At 37.7% G+C, this 20,653-nt stretch overlaps 1 protein-coding gene across 2 annotated transcripts in view; it reads right to left on the bottom strand.

Moving 5' to 3' along the window:
- The window catches only part of LOC127619231 (calmodulin-binding transcription activator 1-like), a 548,116-nt gene that overhangs the window by 197,251 nt on the left and 330,212 nt on the right, over window positions 1-20,653 (bottom strand). For both annotated transcript variants that reach the window (XM_052092050.1, XM_052092052.1), the window contains exon 5: window positions 3,627-3,762. In XM_052092050.1, coding sequence (XP_051948010.1) covers window positions 3,627-3,762 — 136 coding nt within the window. The remainder of the gene's footprint in view (window positions 1-3,626; window positions 3,763-20,653) is intronic.

Raw genomic sequence — 20,653 nt, 5'->3', positions numbered from 1 at the left:
CAGCCCTCATTAAGCTCCATGTATGGTGACACGGTCATTTGACTGTAGTTACTTCACTGACAAAGTTCAAGCTTAAAGTGGGATTTCTTAAGCCTGCAGTGAGCTAGGAAGTTTCCACACTGCTCCTCTCTCTCTTTTCTCTCTGCTTGTCAGACAAGCTCATTTTTGCTGAGTCTACCTTAGCACCAAAAGCTGTCTTGCCACTCTTCTGAAATTAGCCCACTGTAATCCACTGTATTAAAAAAAAAAAAAAAAAAAACATATGGAGGAATGTTAGAGGATAATCCTGCCAGATGACAGCAGGCGGTGCTGGCTGAGAGATATAAAGGAACAGAGGGAGAGCGTGGGAGAGAGAGCGGTTTTTTTTGAGTCACCAAAGGTTTATTTGAGTGTTTCTGCAGCTCAGTTAGTGAGCTCAACTCTGTTACCTCAGCTCAAGCGAGCTCTTTTAGCAGATCTGAGAATGTTTAAGGGGTAGAGGATACCACTAAGATGACACAGCATTATATATGGACATCCGGCAGTATTTCTCACACATATCTGCCATAAAAATATCAAACTTTACAGAACTCAGGTTGCTGTATTGAGAAAGTTTTATCACTGTTAATGTTCTTAAAGTGTTAGTTCAACCAAAACATGGTGACATAATTTTCTCACCCTAATTGTGTTTCAAACCCACAAGCTTTCTTTCTTCCATGGAGGAAATGTGTTGAATATCTAAAAAAAAAAAAAATAATGTAAAGAAATCAGACAGGGACCAGAGCTGTCAAGATCCAAAAAGCACCATAAAAGTAGTAATATGTCCCCAGTTTCCAGACTGAAATCATCCCCTTTGCAGCTCTCAAATATGTATTCATATATGTTCCAAAAGAATGCATGAAGATATTTGCACCAGGTTTGACATTAATGATGCCAAATGACACTGGTTGTCGTCACTGCAAATTTGAAAATACAAAAGTGCGAATGAGATTTCAGAGCTATGGCAAAGGAGATTTCAATATCACCATGGGTTCCCTCTGGATTTTCCTATGGGTTTTATAATGGGGTTGTTGAACTTATATGTAAAATAAGGTCATACACAGTCATACAGCAAACGTAAATTTTTAAGACATGTCTTTTGTAAAGCAGCACTACATAAGATATTTTGTTTAAAAATGAACAAATTGCCATGATTTATTGAACACATAAACAATCAGTGTTCAAAACAATGTCCTTAGTATGTAATGTCCGAAAAGAAATACCGACTATGTCATGTTCTGGCTGGAGAAACTATGTTCACTTCAGTCAGTCACACTCACACAGTTCAGGACAGCATCGCAGCAACCTGGACGGATGTTTATCTGTTATCCAAGTTGTTTACCTACTATAATGCTTGTCTGGTAGGGTTGGTGAAGCTTATATTGGTTGTCATTGTATGAATCAAACATTACTTGTGTGTTAACCGTTCGGGATGTATTGAAGTTGTCTGGGGAAGTTACTGTGGCATGTTTATGTATGACATCTGAAATTGAATATTTGTATATTTAATAAAGTATATTTTATCACAATCATTACTGAATCCTTGTTTTATGTTTTTAGTTTATGGTTTATTGTGTGCATTGCATAGACATACTATTGTAGTAAACACAGTTCACTTGCATTATCAATGAGGTGGCTGTACAACATAGCCTAATACAAAAATAATAAAGTCTTCCATTGAACTTGTATCAGCCATGTCACAAGTTTCACCTGTTAAATTGATAAGTGTAGTACAATACAAATATTAACAGTAGAAATCACTTGAAAATCACATTAAAATACACTGGTAATGGATATTGATTGAGGTGATTGTATCCCCTGTTCTCTATGTAAAAGCTCTTTGAGTGTAGTGTCTGAAAATAGTTTTTTTTTTATCTTTTTCAAAGCAAGTAATATTTCAACTTTAAATGTTTAATTGTATAACATAATATCAACATGAAAAAACATGTTATGACTCCGGCTCTGAATATCTCCCAGTCTTGATCAAAATCAGGCGATGTTCAGGTAAGTTCAACTCATGAGATTCATCCACCAGAAGAGCAGTGCCGAAACACGACAGAAGGGTTTTTCCGCAAATTGCTTGCAATTTTAAGTTTCATCCACAGATATCGCTAGAGAGCACAAAGTTAAGTAGTGCAGCTTTAAAAATCATCTTCATGTTTGAATGGTATGCATTTTTGGACTAAAACTTGAACAGCTCAATATGGATTATTTTAGGGTACTCTTAGAGTGCTTTTTGGCCATTGTTGAACAGCGTCCATTCCTGTCCACTTACATAGTATGTAAAACAGCAGCATCAACATTGTGGCTAACATCTCCTTTTGTTTCAAAGGAGAAAGAAAGTTGGGGGGGGAGACAGAATTTTCATTTTTTGGTGAACTATTTCTTCAAGCGGTAAAGCTGGTGAATATAATAGATAATCTGTAGAAACTCCAAATTTTATCTGAAACAGCTGCTGTGAGAAAATGTCCTGCCAAAAAATGATTGGCAGAGAGACTGTTGTTAAGCGAGGTCTGTTCACTGTCTAATGAGAGCTCAATGAAGAGACAGAGCAAGAAGAAACAAGTGCATGTCTTGGCAAATGTATCATGTCTTTTGTGTGTGTGGGTTGATTTAGCTATACTTTGGTGACAAATTTGTCCCTAGAATTTAGCTTAATCTGACAAGACCTCCCTTTGAGGGGATTTAGGAATGTCCTTTTTTTGTGCAAATGCAGCATCTATAAAAATGTAGTTATGACAAAAATTGGGTCTTGACAGTAATCTGTAATCTTAAAGTAAATGTGTGTTTTTTAGGCTGTATAGGGTGTGTTTGGGCCTGTACGTTCAGTCCAATATCACTTCATGACAAGAAGCTTAGCTATCCAGAGGACACCAATAAAATGATATATGTTCAGCACAACCATCAAAAACAAAGCAGCAAAACTCTGAATCCAGAACCCATGCTGTTTTGTGGGTGTGTATGAGTGAAAATAAATCAAAGAGAGCTGAACTGGGCTCACACACATACACAGCGGGGCCGTGCCAGGGCGCGGAAATGCAGAAAAGGGCCCTGCAGTTTACCTGTGATGGCAGTGGTTCCCAGCATGAGGGAAGATTAATGCCGGCACTCTAGAGCAGAGCAAACATCCTGAGCTTAATAAGGTACGAACAATTGCTTCCATTTTGTTTGCTATCAAGGGAAAACTAAACTCGAGCTGCAGAGGTGTTTTTTTTCCTCCTTGATGTGGACTAGAAAAGTAGGGACTGGAAGCCGCAGTTCATGTGTGAAACAAAAAAGGCTGGTATAAAAATACATCACTGAAGTCTAAGTGAGGGGATTTTTCTTCTTTAAGGTAAAATGAAAATTATGTCATTATTTACTCACCCTCATGTTGTTCCAACCCCACATTACTTCCTTTCTTCTGTGGACCACAAAAGGAGATTTTTTGGCAGAACTCAGTAATAGCTCCTAACATTCTGCCTTTTATATTACAAGGAAGAAAGCCATACAGGTTTGGAACAATATGAAGGTGAGTAAATGATGACAGAAATTTCCACTACCTCTTTAAGTGGGCCCATTAAAATCAATGTGTTTGTAAGCGCTACGATGTAAACGCATGTTCTCACCTCCACTCCCTGTACTTTGAGCTTCATGTGATCCTCCCGCGTGGTCTTCCCATCTTTTCTTTTTTTCCAGCAGTAGCCGTCCTTTCTGTACTTCACCTTCTTCCTATTGTACAGGATCATTGACCCATTCTGCGGCCTAGATCCAGGCGTGAGGGAAAAGGAAAGAGGGCGGGAGGACGGAAGAGAGGAGATGGGGTTGGGATGGGGATGGGGGAAAAAAAGAAATGTTTAGTGCATTGGGACTCATTCTGTAGAAGTACAAAGAAGGCTGACTGGAGGCAGTGAGAGAAGCAGTGACGCACCAGTGACTCTGATGCCTCACACCCTTTATGTTCATCCAAGTTGTATGTGGTCATGCAAAGTTGAAAAAGCATCCTTAAGCATAAACTAGACTTTTACATTTTCAAAAGTTATGTGAGTGGTGCTTGCCTCTGCAAAACATGCAGTCATGATATGCTAGGTGGTTACCAGCCCTTATAAAAAGACCAGATTGCTGGTCCAAACTGGTTTGTGCTAGTTTGGTGCTGGTCAAGATCAGGGTTTGAAACCTAGAACTGGTTTTTGTTCAGAAACGGTTTCATATGAACAGAATGATTTATGACTTTTGGTTCCATTAATGGTCTGTAACCTCGTCACACGGTCCTTGAACATGAATTCTTTGCCAATGCAGACACAACACATGCAAAAATACACTGACAAAATGAGGGTTTCCTTCTACCACTCAGCAGCACTGCAATACCACTACTAAATCAGCAGCACAAAACATACTGTACAGTGCAGCAAGTGAAGCCTGATTCCAAATCAAATTACTCTTATGAATTGGTTCTTTTAAATCTACACCACAAAACATATAGCACTTCCTCCTAGGTGTGGGTAAAAATATCGATTTTCTGGTGAATCGAGATCTTAATTTGAATGATCTCATTATTGATTCTCGCTGGTAACAGTGGCGGAGACAGGGGGTAGACAGGGGTGACCGTGGCCACCATGGACCAAAGCCTGGCCACCATATTGGCTACCCAACTCGCAATTGTTTTTTAATCATTTTGAACATTTTGTTAATTTTTTGGCACAATTTATTTCTTTTGAGGTGAAATCATCTCTGTACAAATGCACAAACTTAACATGTGTGCACACCAAGGTCGTCGCACCTCTCCGTCCCAGGTGTCAAAACATTCTGCCCGAATATTTCTCTGCCACGACAGACTGATCACTCGCCCCTGCCTGGCCACCCCTTTGAAAAACTCCTGGCTCCGCCCCTGGATGGTAAATCACCAATGATTGTGTAGTATATTGGTGAAGTATTCAGCAATGAGATCCTTTCACTGTGTGTTCTGAGTAAAAGTTATTCTGTGTAATGTGTGTCCAAAGACGAGATCCACGCAACCCATTTGTCATTGAATAACGTCTCTTTTAATACCCTTTCTGTTCTTAACAGTCAGGTGTTGATCAAAACCAACACAAAATGAACATTTAATTCTAATCAGGCATAGTTTATGGAGTCTCTCTCCTTAATATGTGCTCGTTTACAGACGTTTTTCTTTTTTTAAAGAAACAGTACCGGTTTTAGCACGTGTTCAACAAATCAATGTAAATAACGGTGAATAGTACAAATTATGCAATTAAGCAAAAACCTTGTAAGAAAAAACTAAATATGCAATATAATATCAGATTTATTGGTTTAATTCATGCATTTGTTAATATTATAAAGCTAAAAAGTGAACAAAATGATAAAAAACGAATAAAATATAATATGATTTTTGTAATGAACCTAGTTAGAAGGTCTCCTGTACAATTAACAGCATTAGCTGGGAGAGAATTTCTTTCATATGTAAGCAAAAGGGACATAATAAATAAAATATACCCATAAGAATCGGTATTGCATCAAATCAAACCGAAATCAGAAACTGAATCGAATTGAGAGCTTGTGAATCGGAATCTAATTGAATCAGGAAATCTGTATCAATACCTAGCCCAGTGCTTGAAGTGGAAGAAAAAATGTGTAGGTACTCTCCTTGTTAGTATTGTTAGTATAATAACATATGTTTATTTAAAAATAAGTAAATAATCTCAGGGAACTAGGGCCAGAATATTTTATCTGTATTTATCTTACCCAAACCTTTTATGTTAGCATGTTAACATGTAAAAACAAAACGGTTAATAATGTGTTTATTTACATTAAAATAGCATTTTATTACATTAAAAGAGGTATTTAAATAACATTTTCAAGGTCTGGCCGTAAATTCCCTTTTAAAATCTGGCTGAAGAACAAATCTGACCTTACATCCTCAACTAAAAAATAGGTTTTTATTAAGTTGAAAATAAAAACATACTAAGAAGGTTTATTATTTATGAAAACTGAGAAAGAATATTTAGATTTGCTAAAGTCTGTATCTTTGTCAAAATTAACACACATAAGAGAATAATGGCAATCTAATGTAGAACTGCCTTTTTACACAAAATAAATGTAGCCTAAATGCATCTATGTGAACTTCTGAGGTTAATCAAGGTTGGACTTCAAAAACATTAGTCATTAATCTTACAGTTCATACAACATCTTTGTTTAAACACTGACACTTAACACTTACTTAGTTTAATAATTTTAAACCATGACTTGAGCTATACTTAAGTAATATTGGCATTATATTCATGATGTAACTAGAGAGGAACTGACCCCCACAGTGAGTCTAGTTTCTCCCAAGGTTCTTTTTCTCCATTAACCAGCATCTTATGGAGTTTTGTGTTCCTTGCCACAGTCGCCTTCAGCTTGCTCACTGGGATTATTAATAAAATTATTATTTAATTACTTATTTTAAAACACATTTTCATTTTTGGCAGACGCTTTTATCCAAAGCGACTTATTACAGGGACAATTCCCCGGGAGCAACCTGGAGTTAAGTGCCTTGCTCAAAGACACAATGGTGGTGGCTGTGGGAATCGAACAAGCAACCTTCTGCTTACCATCTCTGTGCTTTAGCCCACTACGCCACCACCACTCCCACAATTCTCACAATTCACAATCATGTTTTATCAAACTACACAATGATGAGTCAACGACATTATAGATATTACAGTTTTATCTTCTGTTAAATGCCTGATCTTCTGTAAAGCTGCTATGAAACGATGTGTGTTGTGAAAGGTGCTATACAAATAAAAATGACTTGACCTGAAACTTAAAAAGAGCATTTTGTCTTTTTTTCCTTTTTAAATATAGTTATTATCCTTCCAAGCAAAATTAGCCTTCCTTATCATGCACACATTCATTTGCACACAGGAGCCAGATACTTGTGCAGATAATAATCATTAGAAAGGGTGAACAAACTGATTTGATGATGTTTTCTTTGATGGTTCGGTTTTCATCATCGTTTTGCCTCTAGTGAAAAAAAGGTTGAGCATATGAGCTGACATCACTTCTGTAACAGCTTTTTTTTTTTAAGTCTATAGCTTTGACTGCACCCAGCAGCTAAGCAATTTGCATAAATACATTTGAGTGAATTGCTAAAATGTGCTCACCCTAAAGTTGCTGGTTCATGTTTTGGGGAAGTTAAAACATGCACATTCATCCAGAACAGGACCACGGATCACTTGACGGCCATCGATGCTGTTGTACATGTCGAGTGTTGTTAACAACACGTGCAAATGATTAATTAAAAGTTTTGTGTAAAACCACAAAAGCAAGAATACTGTATGTTCAGTTAAAATATGAAATAATCTCATCATTAGTAACAGGCTGCTGAGTGAGGTTAATCCATTAATAATTGAATTTTGTAATGCAGTTCTTTCTAAATACCTCTGAAGTACTTAAACATTGTTAACGGAACCATTAAGGAACCAGCATTATCAGAATCATTAAATCCTTACAATTCCCATTCCTAGTCAAGCTGGTGAACAATCAATACCAAACTGGAGAAGCTAGTTGACCAGCATGGCTTTTCTGGTGAATCTGGTTGACCATATTGCAGGTAAAGATAGCTAAGAAGCCTATAGATGTTAGTGGTACAAGCTCCTGCCCCTGCCCTTTTGTTCACAAATCTAAAGGTGCCCTTTTAAGCAGGGGTGTCTTTACTACTGCACCCGCCTCCTATGGAAGGCAGATTTCTCTTCACACTCTGTCCATGTCCTTTTGCCCTGCCCCTGCTGAGGTCTGTGCATTTCACTGCAACAGCATCCAAAACACATCAACATTTTCAAAGCTGAACTTTTCTGTAGGTACTGTAGGGTGTTGCTATGCAGTTGTAAAAGTGTTCTGAGTTCTTGTTAGTACATTGCTATTTTTTATTTATAGTTTTATCATCCCCCTGGCAAAAAACATAAGTCTGATCACTCACAAAAGTACTTGCACACATCTCCTCAAAAATCAACAGATCTTGAGGTCTCATGTAGCACAAACACTGCTAATTTAAATACTTAGGGCTATTGATTTGTTCAAATCCCTAACACTACATATGGGAAATAGCTATAGTGATGCTTGCTTTAGCAGGCACAATTACTTATTAAACACTTGGCTTTGTTTTCAAGAAAAAAGAGGGGGAAATGCTGATTCTGACTGGTATAAATTTAATTTAGTCCAACAAGAGCCTCAGCACTGCCCTTGCACACGCAAATAAGTAGTTGAGTACATCCTGTGGAAAAAAGGCGAAAAAACATCCTCAACATTTCATTCATAATTCATCTTCACTTTACCATTCCACTGCCCTCTGGTTGATAATGATACTGTGTACGTTTGTGAAGTGCTCCCAACTTGCCTCTCTTTATGACCGTACAAATGTTCCAAACACCCAATATTTTTAGGGAGGGAAGGTATCATAAGTACACAAACTCACACACAAGCGCATGTGCACAGTTTCCCAGTTGAACAATTGCACACATATAGAGCCTATAGGGCATGCACACTCTGTAAAAAGCAACAGCACACACATTAAGGTGTATCAATGGTTGGCAGAGTCTGGTTGTGTCCCAAGAGGCAGCAGTTTTGTTGTGTGAGAGTTAGGTAGTGTGGGAGTTGAGACGATTCAGCAAAGTCTCAGCAATGGAACCAGCTGTTGTTAACGTCTGTTAGCCAGCCATCACCCATGGCAGCAAACATATTATACTTCACCTCTTTCTCTTCTTCTATCTTTCTCTCACAAAGGCATGCACAACTCAAGCTCTGTTCCAAAATCTAGAGAGCTGCCTCCAGAGGATTTTAGAAGGAATAATTTATACAGAAATGTATATTTTATAAGTTTATAGTCTTGTAATATATGGGGGAAAGTATGAACATTTATCATAAAATGGATTTAAGAAAGCATTTGTAGAATAATGTTGATTACCACCAATATTGATTTTGACTTGGCCCTCATTTTCTTAAAAAACAAAAAGAAAAAACACTAAAATCACAGTTACAGTAAGGCATTTTCAATGGAAGCAAAAGGGGACAATTCATTAACATGGAAATAACCACCGCTTCAAATGCATAGCCAAAAGACGTAAACAATTTAGATGATAAAATTATTTTAGTGTGATAAAATCGCTTACTAAACTTTTCTGTGTCGTTATATCTCTTGGAAACTGCAAGTTATTGTCTGCCTGCATTTTTTTGTTTATTTTATCATTTCTTTCTGGCTCTGATATATTTATAATACTGCATACATCAGTTTGCAGCTCAGCTCATGGGGAGTCTTGTTTATCTTGCAATTGCTCATCAATCATTTCCGGGGACGAGTCTCTGGGGCTGATGGAGCCCCTTCTCTCCCCGCACTGTGGCCCCTGACAGCACCTTTTAATTAGAGATGCCAGTCAAAAAGTGTCATGCACAATCCTCTCTCCTTTTCCCTCTACCAATTTGTCAAGTGCCAGGGGTAGTTGTTACGTATGTTTGCCCATCTCTCTTTCACTCCCCACTTTTTTTTTAAACCACAATTTGTCATCTGTTGACCTTAACGCTAATTAATTCTTCTTCTAATCCCATCTCCTATCTCTTTGTTTCCCATTATATCATGTCATCTTTTAGGAGCACTCATTCCCTGATGCTACCTCCATTCAACTCACTGGTCTCTTCAGTCTGAATGTCATTCTGAAGACTTCCTGCTGCAACACATTCATTCTCTCTCTGTGAGTTTGGGACCATGTCGACAGTGTTTAAGTCATTAATCTGCTAGCTCTGGTGCCTGCTGTGGGATTGAGCCTGAGACACAATGACAACAAAGTGGAAAAGAAGACGCTGGAGGAAACTCTCTGTAGACATTAAGAGTTACAATAACCTAATCAGATTTCAACCACATCACATTTCACACACACACACACACACACACACACATGTTGTGTTTCCATGTTTTATGGGGACTTTCCATAGACATAATGGTTTCTATCCCCTAAACCTAACCCTACCCCTAAACTTAACCCTCACAGAAAACCTTCTGCATTTTTGTACATTTTCAAAAAACATAATTTAGTATGATTTATAAGCTGTTTTCCTCATGGGGACCGACAAAATGTCCCCACAAGGTCAAAAATTTCGGGTTTTACTATCCTTATGGGGACATTTGGTCCCCACAAAGTGATAAATACACGCACACATCACACACACACACACACACACACACACACACACACACACACACACACACACACACACACACACACACACACACACACACACACATACACATACACACACACACACACACACACACACATAACATCTTAAAATTATTCCTTGTCTTAGGAAAAAAATTCTAAGAATGAATTAGGCAGACAATTCATAGAGTTGAGGGTCATCTCATTGCCTGGAAAGCTTGTGGAATAGGGGTAAGGCTCGTAGGTCAAAGGTCTCGACACCTTACTTTTCATTGCAGTGTTTAAGTTACTCGCTGTTCCTTTTTTCCACTTAAATACCAATGCACCACTTTTCAATTTTAGCCAGTTAATAGAGAGTACAGAGGCATTCCGCTGCTATTCATGGTCATCTTCTGGGGTGCAAGGCAGACTGTGAGTACGGCCTGTAAGATTTCTTTCTCACCCTCTGTGTACATAAGCTATTCAATTATACTTATCAGAATTATACATATTTATATGCTGCAGTGAAATGCCAACTTCTCTGTTATCAAGGCAACATGACAGGAGGCCATGTGTCTCAGAGGCCTAAACTTGACAGATTAATATGGAAATGTAGCTCGCCTTTATTCAGAACAACTCGCTGTGATTCAGCCTCACCAGGTTAGCGGAGAGGATAATCAGCTTTGGCCTTCAATCTACACACAGGCTCATCCAGAATCTCAAGAGAACCTTCATTTACCAAAGCTAATAGCATCCACATATTTAGTTTAATCATCATTCAAAATGACTGTCCGAGCAGAGGCCTAGGCAGTTGAGAAAGAGGCTTGCAATATAATAACTGCTGTATGATTGTGTTTCAGATTTCAAAATGACGTGGTGATTAAAGAAATGGACAGTAATTTTGACAAATGTTTAAAATTATGTACACTCACATAAGCTCTCCAATCATATAATTGGATAAGAAAAATCTGTTTAATTCGACATAAGGTTGAGTCACTCCCAAAAGGTGGAAGCCATGTTGCGATCACATGGCCGGTTGGACACAACTCACTTTTGCTGCATCCCAATTAATCTACTTATACTATGCCTTTAAAGTGTGCACTGCATTTGTTATGGAAACGTGCCTACTTTTTAATGTGTGTCAAAAAAGTGTGCAAGTATTGGGACCTACTATCACAACATTAAATCACATCATGAAACCAACGAACCTACTGTAGCATTGTTACATGTATCCTGTCACCATACTCGGACCTGTCAATCATCCTGTTACAGTTATCATGACCTGCACATACCGTATTTTTTATAAATAATTAATGAATTTGTTTTTTGCCTAACTCTTTTTACACACACAGTCCTTCACCTTCAATTCATAGCTTGTGAGAATTTGTTTCACTGGGTCTGAAGATGAAATAAAAAAGAAAGCAATTTTGGCTTCTATCTACAAATTTGGTAGTCTTGCTTATGGGTTCGGGATTCAATTTTATGCCCAGGCAAACTGCTACAGTGTGCAAATTATACAACTTTCTGGGGGTCAAATTTATATAGAAATTTTTTGGAGCACAATCGTTTGAGGGTCATCTGTGTGACCAAATTCTTATTTTGTTTCTAAGCTAACTATCTTTAATATGGTGTTTATATATATATATATATATATATATATATAAGTAATAATGACAGTATCTATGTTTTGTCAAATGTTGCATATGATAATAATCCTAGCAAAAAGTGTTTAAGCAGGCTACTGATGCTATGATTAACTCCTTGGGCTAAATAAAACATAGACACTGACATCAAGTAAACCAGATAAGAATGACAAACAATTTCTATAATATCTAAATTAATTTAAATATCTGTGGAAAGCACCCTCATGACATCCCCCACCCCCTTTTTTTTTTCTTACATTGTCACACACACACACACTCATGTTGGTCTACCTATCATTATGAGGACTTTCCATAGACATAATTGACTTTTATACTGTACAAACTTTATATTCTATCCCCTAAACCTAACCCTACCCCTAAACCTAACCCTCACAGAAAACATTCTGCATTTTTACATTTTCAATAAAACATTGTTTAGTATGATTTTTAAGCGATTTGAATTATGGGGACACTAGAAATGTCCTCATAAATCACATTTATAGCATAATAACCTTGTAATTACCAGTTTGTAACTTACAAAATTGTCCTCGTAAATCACAAAAACACGCACACACACACACACACACACACACACACACACACACACACGGACACACGCACACATACACACACACACTCATACATACATATTCACCCATACGAGCACACATAGACAATCATGGACAACTCACAAAGCCTTGATGTCAACACATATCCATGACGTAACAAAGCAGTTTAGCAACAGAAAACTACAAAATTATGATTTCAATCCATGTTACTGATGAAAACATCTGAAGAGAGCTGCAGTAGCTCGCTCTTTCTTTCTTACACACACACACACACACACACACACACACACACACACTCACACACACACACACACACACACACACACACACAACCCCCCAACACTACTAATATGTGCTCCACTTCGCGTCGTGACCACATTACCACCTCGGGTGTGCATTATTTTTCAATAATTCAACGGGCTGGAGTCAATTATTCCTTACATATATATTATATGTAAAAAAAATACAATTATTATGTAAAAATGTTTTATAGGTAGCATGTATGTGGGTGAGAGGAGATGTAAGGCAGCATTTTACAAGAGCCAATCAGAGCACAATGCGAGTTTGATGATGCTCAGGTAAGCCAACAGAACCATCAGGAAATGATGTACAGTATGCATAAACTATTTTAAATGTAAATCTCCCACAACTCTGAGATTGAAATTTAGCACTCCCATTTATCTCCCTTACTGTCTCTAGATATTTCATTCTCTGAATTTGCCTCTTTTGTGCACCACCTTATATGACATGCATATATACATGTGCAACACACATACATGTTTAGTGTCTGTATTACATGCATACATTCTCAACTGTGCAGGTTTGTTCAATAAAGTATGCTTTTTTTGGCTGCATTTATATAAACACAAAGGAATGCCGATAAGGGAATGTTCCAATACATATATGAATTTGACAGATGCTTTTATCCAAAGTGAATTGCAGTGCTTTCAAAGTATACATTTAAGTAGTATGTGTGTGTTCACTGAGAATTGATCCCATGAACTTGGTGTTGCCAGTGCCATGCTCTACCAGTTGAACGACAGGAACAATGTTACACAGTAAAAGGCTGAGTCTGACCTCTCTGGCAGGTGAGTTTAAACATTCTGCCTCCTCTCTCTCTCTCTCTCTCTCTCTCTCTCTCTCTCTCTCCATATCTGATTGCCAGAGAACTGATACCCATCCCTTCCAGCTTAAAACAGATGTTCTATGCACTGTTATCACAATGGGGAAAAAGCAGAGACAATTTAAAAACAATATAAATTACGGTGATTTGCGCAGTGTCTGCCCCTCCGAGACCTATGAGATAGGAAAAGAGATGTCGGAGGGGAGGGGCCTGTGTGCTTTTATCTATGCTGAAACAGCCATGCAGATGGAGAGTTCAGCCTAACAACTGTCACTGATGGGACAGCAGATATTCAGACCTGAGAGAGAGCCAGACACAGACATAGACAGAGAGAGACTGCAACAGATAGATGTAGTTATGACATCACTGTTTCTACTGGCGATGAAACTACTGTCTGTCTGATCTCCATTCAGCGGTTCACAGTGTTACCTAGCAGGTCTGCTGGGCTGTTCTCTATCTGCTGAGGAATGACACTGCTGTAGCCAGCTTTAATTAAAGCTTTTGAAGAGCACGCAGGCATGCATGAATAAATCACCAAATAGGCTGGCATCAAAGCATTGGTCGATGTGGCTCGGGAGGCTGTGTCTGTGCGGTGGGCGCTACATTGGCCTCATTCTTCAAACTTGCCTCTCTCACCCTGTCCAGCACCTCCCACTGGGAGCCAAATTCATTTCTCTCGACTGTTTCGCAAAATGCTCTTAGACCATTTTATAGATCTCAGAGGACCAGCAGTAAAGCAAGACATGCCTACGAGGGTGTGTGTATGCATGTATTTGTAAGATGCTGCACTTTTATGCTAATATTATGCAGAAGGTGCATGAGTGTTTTTATAATCAAACCTATTAGAAAAACATTTTGTGTCCTTTTCCCAAAATTCACTGAACAATATCAGTGTACATACACTTGATCATGTAGTGTATGTGGACACCTGAACAGCACACCCATACAGTTTGTGCTTGTTAAACATTTAATTTCAAAACCATGGCCACTAACAGGCAGTTGGTCCTCTCTTTACTAGTACAACAGCTTTCACTTTTCTGGGAAAACTTTCCACTAGATGTTGGAAAATGGCTGTGGGGATATGCCGCCATTCCGACACAAGAGCTGCAGTGAGGTCAGGCAACAATGTTGGTCGATGGGTCCTCGCTTGTAGTTGGCATACCAATTCATCCCAAAGGGGCTCAGTGGGGTTCAGGTCTTGGACTTGAGCAAACTAGTCAAGTTATTCCACACCTAACTCAGTAAACCATTTTACTGGGGGCATCATCTGACAGTGCCACACTAAACCCGACTGAGTTCCATTCTACTGAAAATGTTTGTCTAAAGAGACTGTATGACTGTATGCTTGATTTGATGCACCTGTTAGCAACAAGTGTATCTGAAATAGCCAAACCCATCCATCCATCCATCGTCAACCGCTTATCCTGTGTACAGGGTCGCGGGGGGCTGGAGCCTATCCCAGCTAACATTGGGCGAAAGGCGGGGGACACCCTGGACAGGCGCCAGTCCATCGCAGGGCATAGCCAAACCCATTCATTAGAAAAGGGGTGTACACCTCTGGCCATATAGTGTATCATAGTCAGGGTAGCAAAAGCTCAGTACCACGTGTCCAGCTGATGAAACATTAAAAATATATATTTTGTTTGATTTAGGTTTTGTTTTGGTAATTATACATGGTCTAGAACAGGGGTTTTAAAACTTTTTAATCCCAAGAACTCCCAATGGAACCACCTTGCTAATAAATGCAGTTATATATTTTGATGTATAAAGAATAATTTATACTGTGCTTGATTTTAAATTACAAAAACAAACAAAACAAAAAACAGTCATGGTTTCTGTTGACATGAGTGCATGTTGCTTGTGTTTTCCTGGCTGCTTGTGCTCGTGTCAGTTGTCTGTGTTTGTCATGTGTTAGTACATGGCTTTGCTTGGTTCCTCATTGCCACATGCTTTTCTGTCTTGAGTGATTCTTCTACCTCATTATCTGCTTCACCTGTCCTCCCTCATTGTCTGTTTATTTAATCTCCTCTTGTGTTCAATCTGGTGTTGGATTATTTTGTCTGCTTTCCTGTTGGACTGTTCCCTGTTTGCGTGGTTGGTTTTTAGATTCTTAGTTTCTTTGAGTTTTCTGTTCTTGTTTATCTCCCTTGTGAGATTTTTTTTATAAAATCTAGTGTAATGGCCTCCAGCGTTTTGGGTCCATCCTTACAAAGTGTGACAGAAACTGGCTTTTATATTTCCATTTTTACTAAAGTCAAAAGAAAGAATTGCAATATAATCTGGAAAATATTTACTTTGCATTAAGATGACAGCATATCTTTCTTTTCTATCCACTATCAGAGTAATGTTACATGTATAAACATGAAGAAAAACTTTTTCAATTAATTACAAATATTTTGTAGTCTTTAGACAGCAGAATTAAACTGTAATAATTCATATTTGTCAATTCTTTAATTTGTAACTTTAAAATATGTATTTTTTTTACACTATTCTCTGAAATTATCCTTGCGGCCCCCTCAGACTCGTTTTCAACCACTTAAAAATAAATATAGTGTCTACATGACTAAAGACTATTGCCTGTATTAGCTGCCCATTAAATAGACAGCATGCAAACATACAGCATGTTTTTTGTGCTCTTTCCAGTGTGAATTGCTGGTGGGATTATTGTAAATTAGATCTATCTGCTCCTCTCTCTTCTGCGCTGAGCATACTGTTTACTGTCTGATTTCCAGCAGCCGTTACTTATTATGACATGAGGTGAAGTGGATACTTTGTACTCTCAATAAAACATGGGTGTGCGGGGATTGCTTACCACCTAATTTCATGTAGCAGCTCGCAAATATCTAAACCCTCCAGAGTTTTTTTTTTCTGAGCTCCTGCCTAGAATAGCCACACAATTAAATCTAAAACTGCAGCAGTTGTGGAAACCTAAAAAAATGGAATTGGCTAAAAATGTACCAATGTTTCCATAGTTCTGATTTGATTATGTGCAAGACTACTTAGTACTGCATAATGCATATATTCAGAATTCCACACTAGTAGATTTTATGTTCTTTCTCTGCAGCTTCTTTGAAGGACATGTTCTACATTAGTGCCAAAAGAACAATTACCAATGCTTCCTCCAGGAATAAATAAAAAAACATTATAATAAAAAAACAGGAAGAGGAGCTGTCTATGAGTCTCTGTGCAGACTGTCTGTCCTCCAAAGAATGTTATATGAGAGAGATGGGAAATGTATTAATTCTGAGATAATTTTTTTGTCAGAGTAATTACATGCACAATGTGGAGCTCATCCTCATTGAGGGAAAGAATAAGAAAGGGAGACTGAGAAAGGGAATGAGTGTTTAAAAGCTAGACAGAGCAGCTGGAATGAGACGATCATATCATTCCTCTACAGAAACTCACAGGTCTGGATGGTTGAACACTTATGCTCCACTCTAATATCCTGGAAATGAATGTATGAAACTTGTAAAGTCTCTTGTTTACAGGTCTTAGATTTGCATTTCCTAAAGGAAATACCAGCTGCCTTTTCTGCAAGTCAGCAAAAGATCATTGTTAAAGTTTTCGGTAAGCTTAGGTTGCAGACTTTGGTTCTGTGTGAATGAGATTCTGCATCAGAGCCGCATTGGTCATGTTGTGACACTGAGCAAGCATCTTGCTTTTTGTTTGCTGGAAATGCTAACTAACACTGTCTTTGCAGTATAAAGGCAGCTATAGATTGTTAAATAGATACAAGAAAGAAAATATCATTCACAGTTTTGTATGCAAAGAACTGCAAAACCGAAGACCAATTGCAATTCAGTGTGCAAATAATATAATGGCATCATTCATGAGAGAACATTCTAACAATAAGTACATCCGTAGGATATTCTTAAATTTCTTCAAATTTATAAAGCATAAAAACATTATTATATAAATAAATATCAGACTTCAGGCTGAAATGATATACAAAACATATAATGATTTGAGTCTGAATGCTCTTTGATAAGAGCTGAATTTATTTCAGAAAATTGTGTAGAAGAAGAACTTGAAGAACTTCTACAAGAAACATCTACAAGACAGATCTCAATAGGATTTGTAGAAAAAGAAAGCCTCAATTGGAGAAAATCCATATTCCAGACTCTCTACATTACTAATGACAGAACACTATGTCCTTTGGCCTCAAGTTAGATAAGTTGTCAAACTGAGCTTTATGGATCACTAGGGCGTGGCCTTCACTCACCCACACAGAGGAGTGTGCATTTCATACTTCTGACCAGAGCCATTGATCTCTCACATGACTCAGATACAGATAGCTGATTAATTACTGATTACAGATAATGATTCGTCTGTAATGCAATTCTGCATGAAAAGCAAGGTGACGAAGAAAGACAAAAAGAAATGAAGAAGCTATCATCTACATTGCAAGTAAATCACCCACATATGCAACCAAATTCTGCGCTATGCTAATAAACAATGTCTGCTATTAGACATTGTCTAGGAAATATTACAATTTCACTTGCCAGTGAGTTGTGTAGTGGCGAAGAACTTAGCACCGAGATCATTTCACTGCATACTGTGCACACATAGTGCACACTCTAAGAAAATGCACCTTATTTGGCTGTACAGTAGTAGGTCCTGAGTTGTCATGGATTGTGGTGTTACCATAGCTTTAGTTGACCCATGATATTCCATAGTTACATTTGCATTGTATTTAATAATGTAAACTCTGATTTTTCTTAAAGATAAAATAAACAATTTCAGCGACACTAGCGCCACGTAATGGAATTGCAAAAATAAACAATATATTCAAAACAGATTACTGAATATGCCCCTCATCTGACGTTAATCAAACAAAAAGATAGGCTAACTCACACCATTGGTTAATTAGCATTGTTGGGGCAGGTCTGAGCAGGTCATTCAAAACAAACAATAATTTTCATAGCGCCACAGAGACAGTGTATACAGTTTTTGAGAAAATTAACCTATGAATGGTTTCCTTATAATTGTCTATGCATATTAAACTGGGATAGAAGAAAGTATTTTTAAATGTACATACTTCAGCTTTAAACTTCTCCACGGACTGTTTTCACAACATTCTTCATTTTACAGCATTGCTAATGTCCAGTGTACGGTGCCTGTTAAATGTCTGTTGGAAGGTTGGAAGGTTTGCTTTGACTTGTTGCATGTAATGTGTGTTCAAAAATGAGATCCACGCCCTCCATTTTCATTGAACAGTCTCTTTAATGTATCCTTTCTGTTGTTTACAGTCAGTTGTTGATTAAAAAGTAAAAAGAAACAATAATTGCACATTGCATGGATGAAGAAAAAACAAAACATTATTTTCTCTGAACCGTAAATGCTTGCAGAATTGCAGGTACCCTTAAAGAGACAGTGCTACTGTAGTGCTTATTACACAAATCAATGTAAAATCAATGTCAATACTTGTAAATCATACAAAGTATGTATATATACAAACATGTAACAACATTTTGTAATGCATTAAGTGTAATAAATGTGTAAATATCTAAACATTTAAAAGAGCCATCATACATTATGAAATCATTTAACTTCAACGAACACTGTAGGTACTGAAACGTTTAACAAATTGGATCTTGCAGCATCTATGCAGGGGTTTGGTACAAACCTGTGCAAAGCAATGCCCCATAAACCTTTTTTTTATTGTACTTTTGATATAGTAGTACTTAAATGCTATATGTGATATTCTATTTTCATTATTAGATTTCAACTTCGTGAATATTTTGTGTTAAAAATGTGTATGACATTTTAAATGTGACAATAGCTTGTAATATTATTATAAATTCAATCTCATGACATATAAATAATGACATACGATAGAATGTGAAATTTAGAAATGTAAAAAAAAAAGATATTTTTTAAATGATGAAAAGTGAAATATGAAATAAAATAAACACTCACATACTATAGCATGTAAAGTCATATATATGAACACTATACATGTGAACATTGCTTAAAGTCATTAAAAAAATATATTTATCATACATTGCTAAATATCTTTTTCAGTTGCATTATGTTTACATGTCGTCAAAAGTCTGGTGAATAAAAAATCTAAGTAAGTAGCAAGTCTTTCTCCAACGTGTCCGTACGAGGGTTCAGAATGTAGAAAAGAAAGAAAGAAAGAAAGAAGTGCAGTTTTATCAATAGATTCAGACGTGTAAAGAGAGGATGGGTGTGTGTGAGCGATAGTAAGATATGGTGTATTTCTGTCTTGGGTCTAAGGCCATCTGGAATGGCTACAGTTGAGTTGCATCTCTCTCTGGGTGGTCGAGCGAATCAAGAGTCTATCTCACCTTTCACCCATCAATCAAGACCCCTGCACACCCCACCAGAGCCGCACGCTTAATTGGAGATCAGGGATCAGCGCCCAGTGAGTGGTGTCTCAGAATTCACACTTGTGTACAAATAGACGCACCCAGACACAGCCAAGAGAACATAGTGGGATCTTTCTACACACAAGAACACAAGCCCTTAAATAAGAAAAGGGAACAGTGTGTCTGTCAACTGAATGTGCACTGCATCATGTCATGTGCAGTGTGCATAGAACTGTCTTTGAAAAACAGGTATAAATGGACTGTTTCCAGTACAAACTAATATCTCTGTGTGAATTTGTGAGCAGGAGTAGATAAAAGCTGGATAGAAGGATAAGAAAGAAAATATAGAAAGAGAGAGATGAGAGTTTGAGAGAGAGCGAGAGAGCATCCCAAACCTTCATTTCCTTTCTGTCCTCTGTTGTAACACATCACTACATTTCAGACAAGTACAGCCGCACCCTCAGTCACTACACAGTGTTCTATAACCAATTTCATTTTCTAAGAGAGAATAAAAAATAGAGATAGAATGACTTCTGAAATATGACAAAAAAGAAGAAAAGAAGAAGAAGAAACTTCTCGTGGCACACCATGTCATTTTTTCCTTTAACTTTTAACTGATTTGTGGTATCAATGCCCTCCGATACAAAGAATTAAATTAAAACAGATTCAATGAGAAGCTCTCACCTCCAAGTCAACATACTAGAGGTCCTCTCGGTGGAGGAGGAACACAGTTGCTCAACAGACAATGGGCTCCATGATTGAGCTGCATGAAGAGGCCTCATCATGCTTGTTAAATGAGAAGGCACTAAATGAAACTGCAAAC

The sequence above is a fragment of the Xyrauchen texanus genome, chromosome 25 (assembly GCF_025860055.1).
Source record: "Xyrauchen texanus isolate HMW12.3.18 chromosome 25, RBS_HiC_50CHRs, whole genome shotgun sequence".
NCBI lineage: Eukaryota > Metazoa > Chordata > Actinopteri > Cypriniformes > Catostomidae > Xyrauchen > Xyrauchen texanus.
This window is presented reverse-complemented; position numbering and strand designations above follow the sequence as displayed.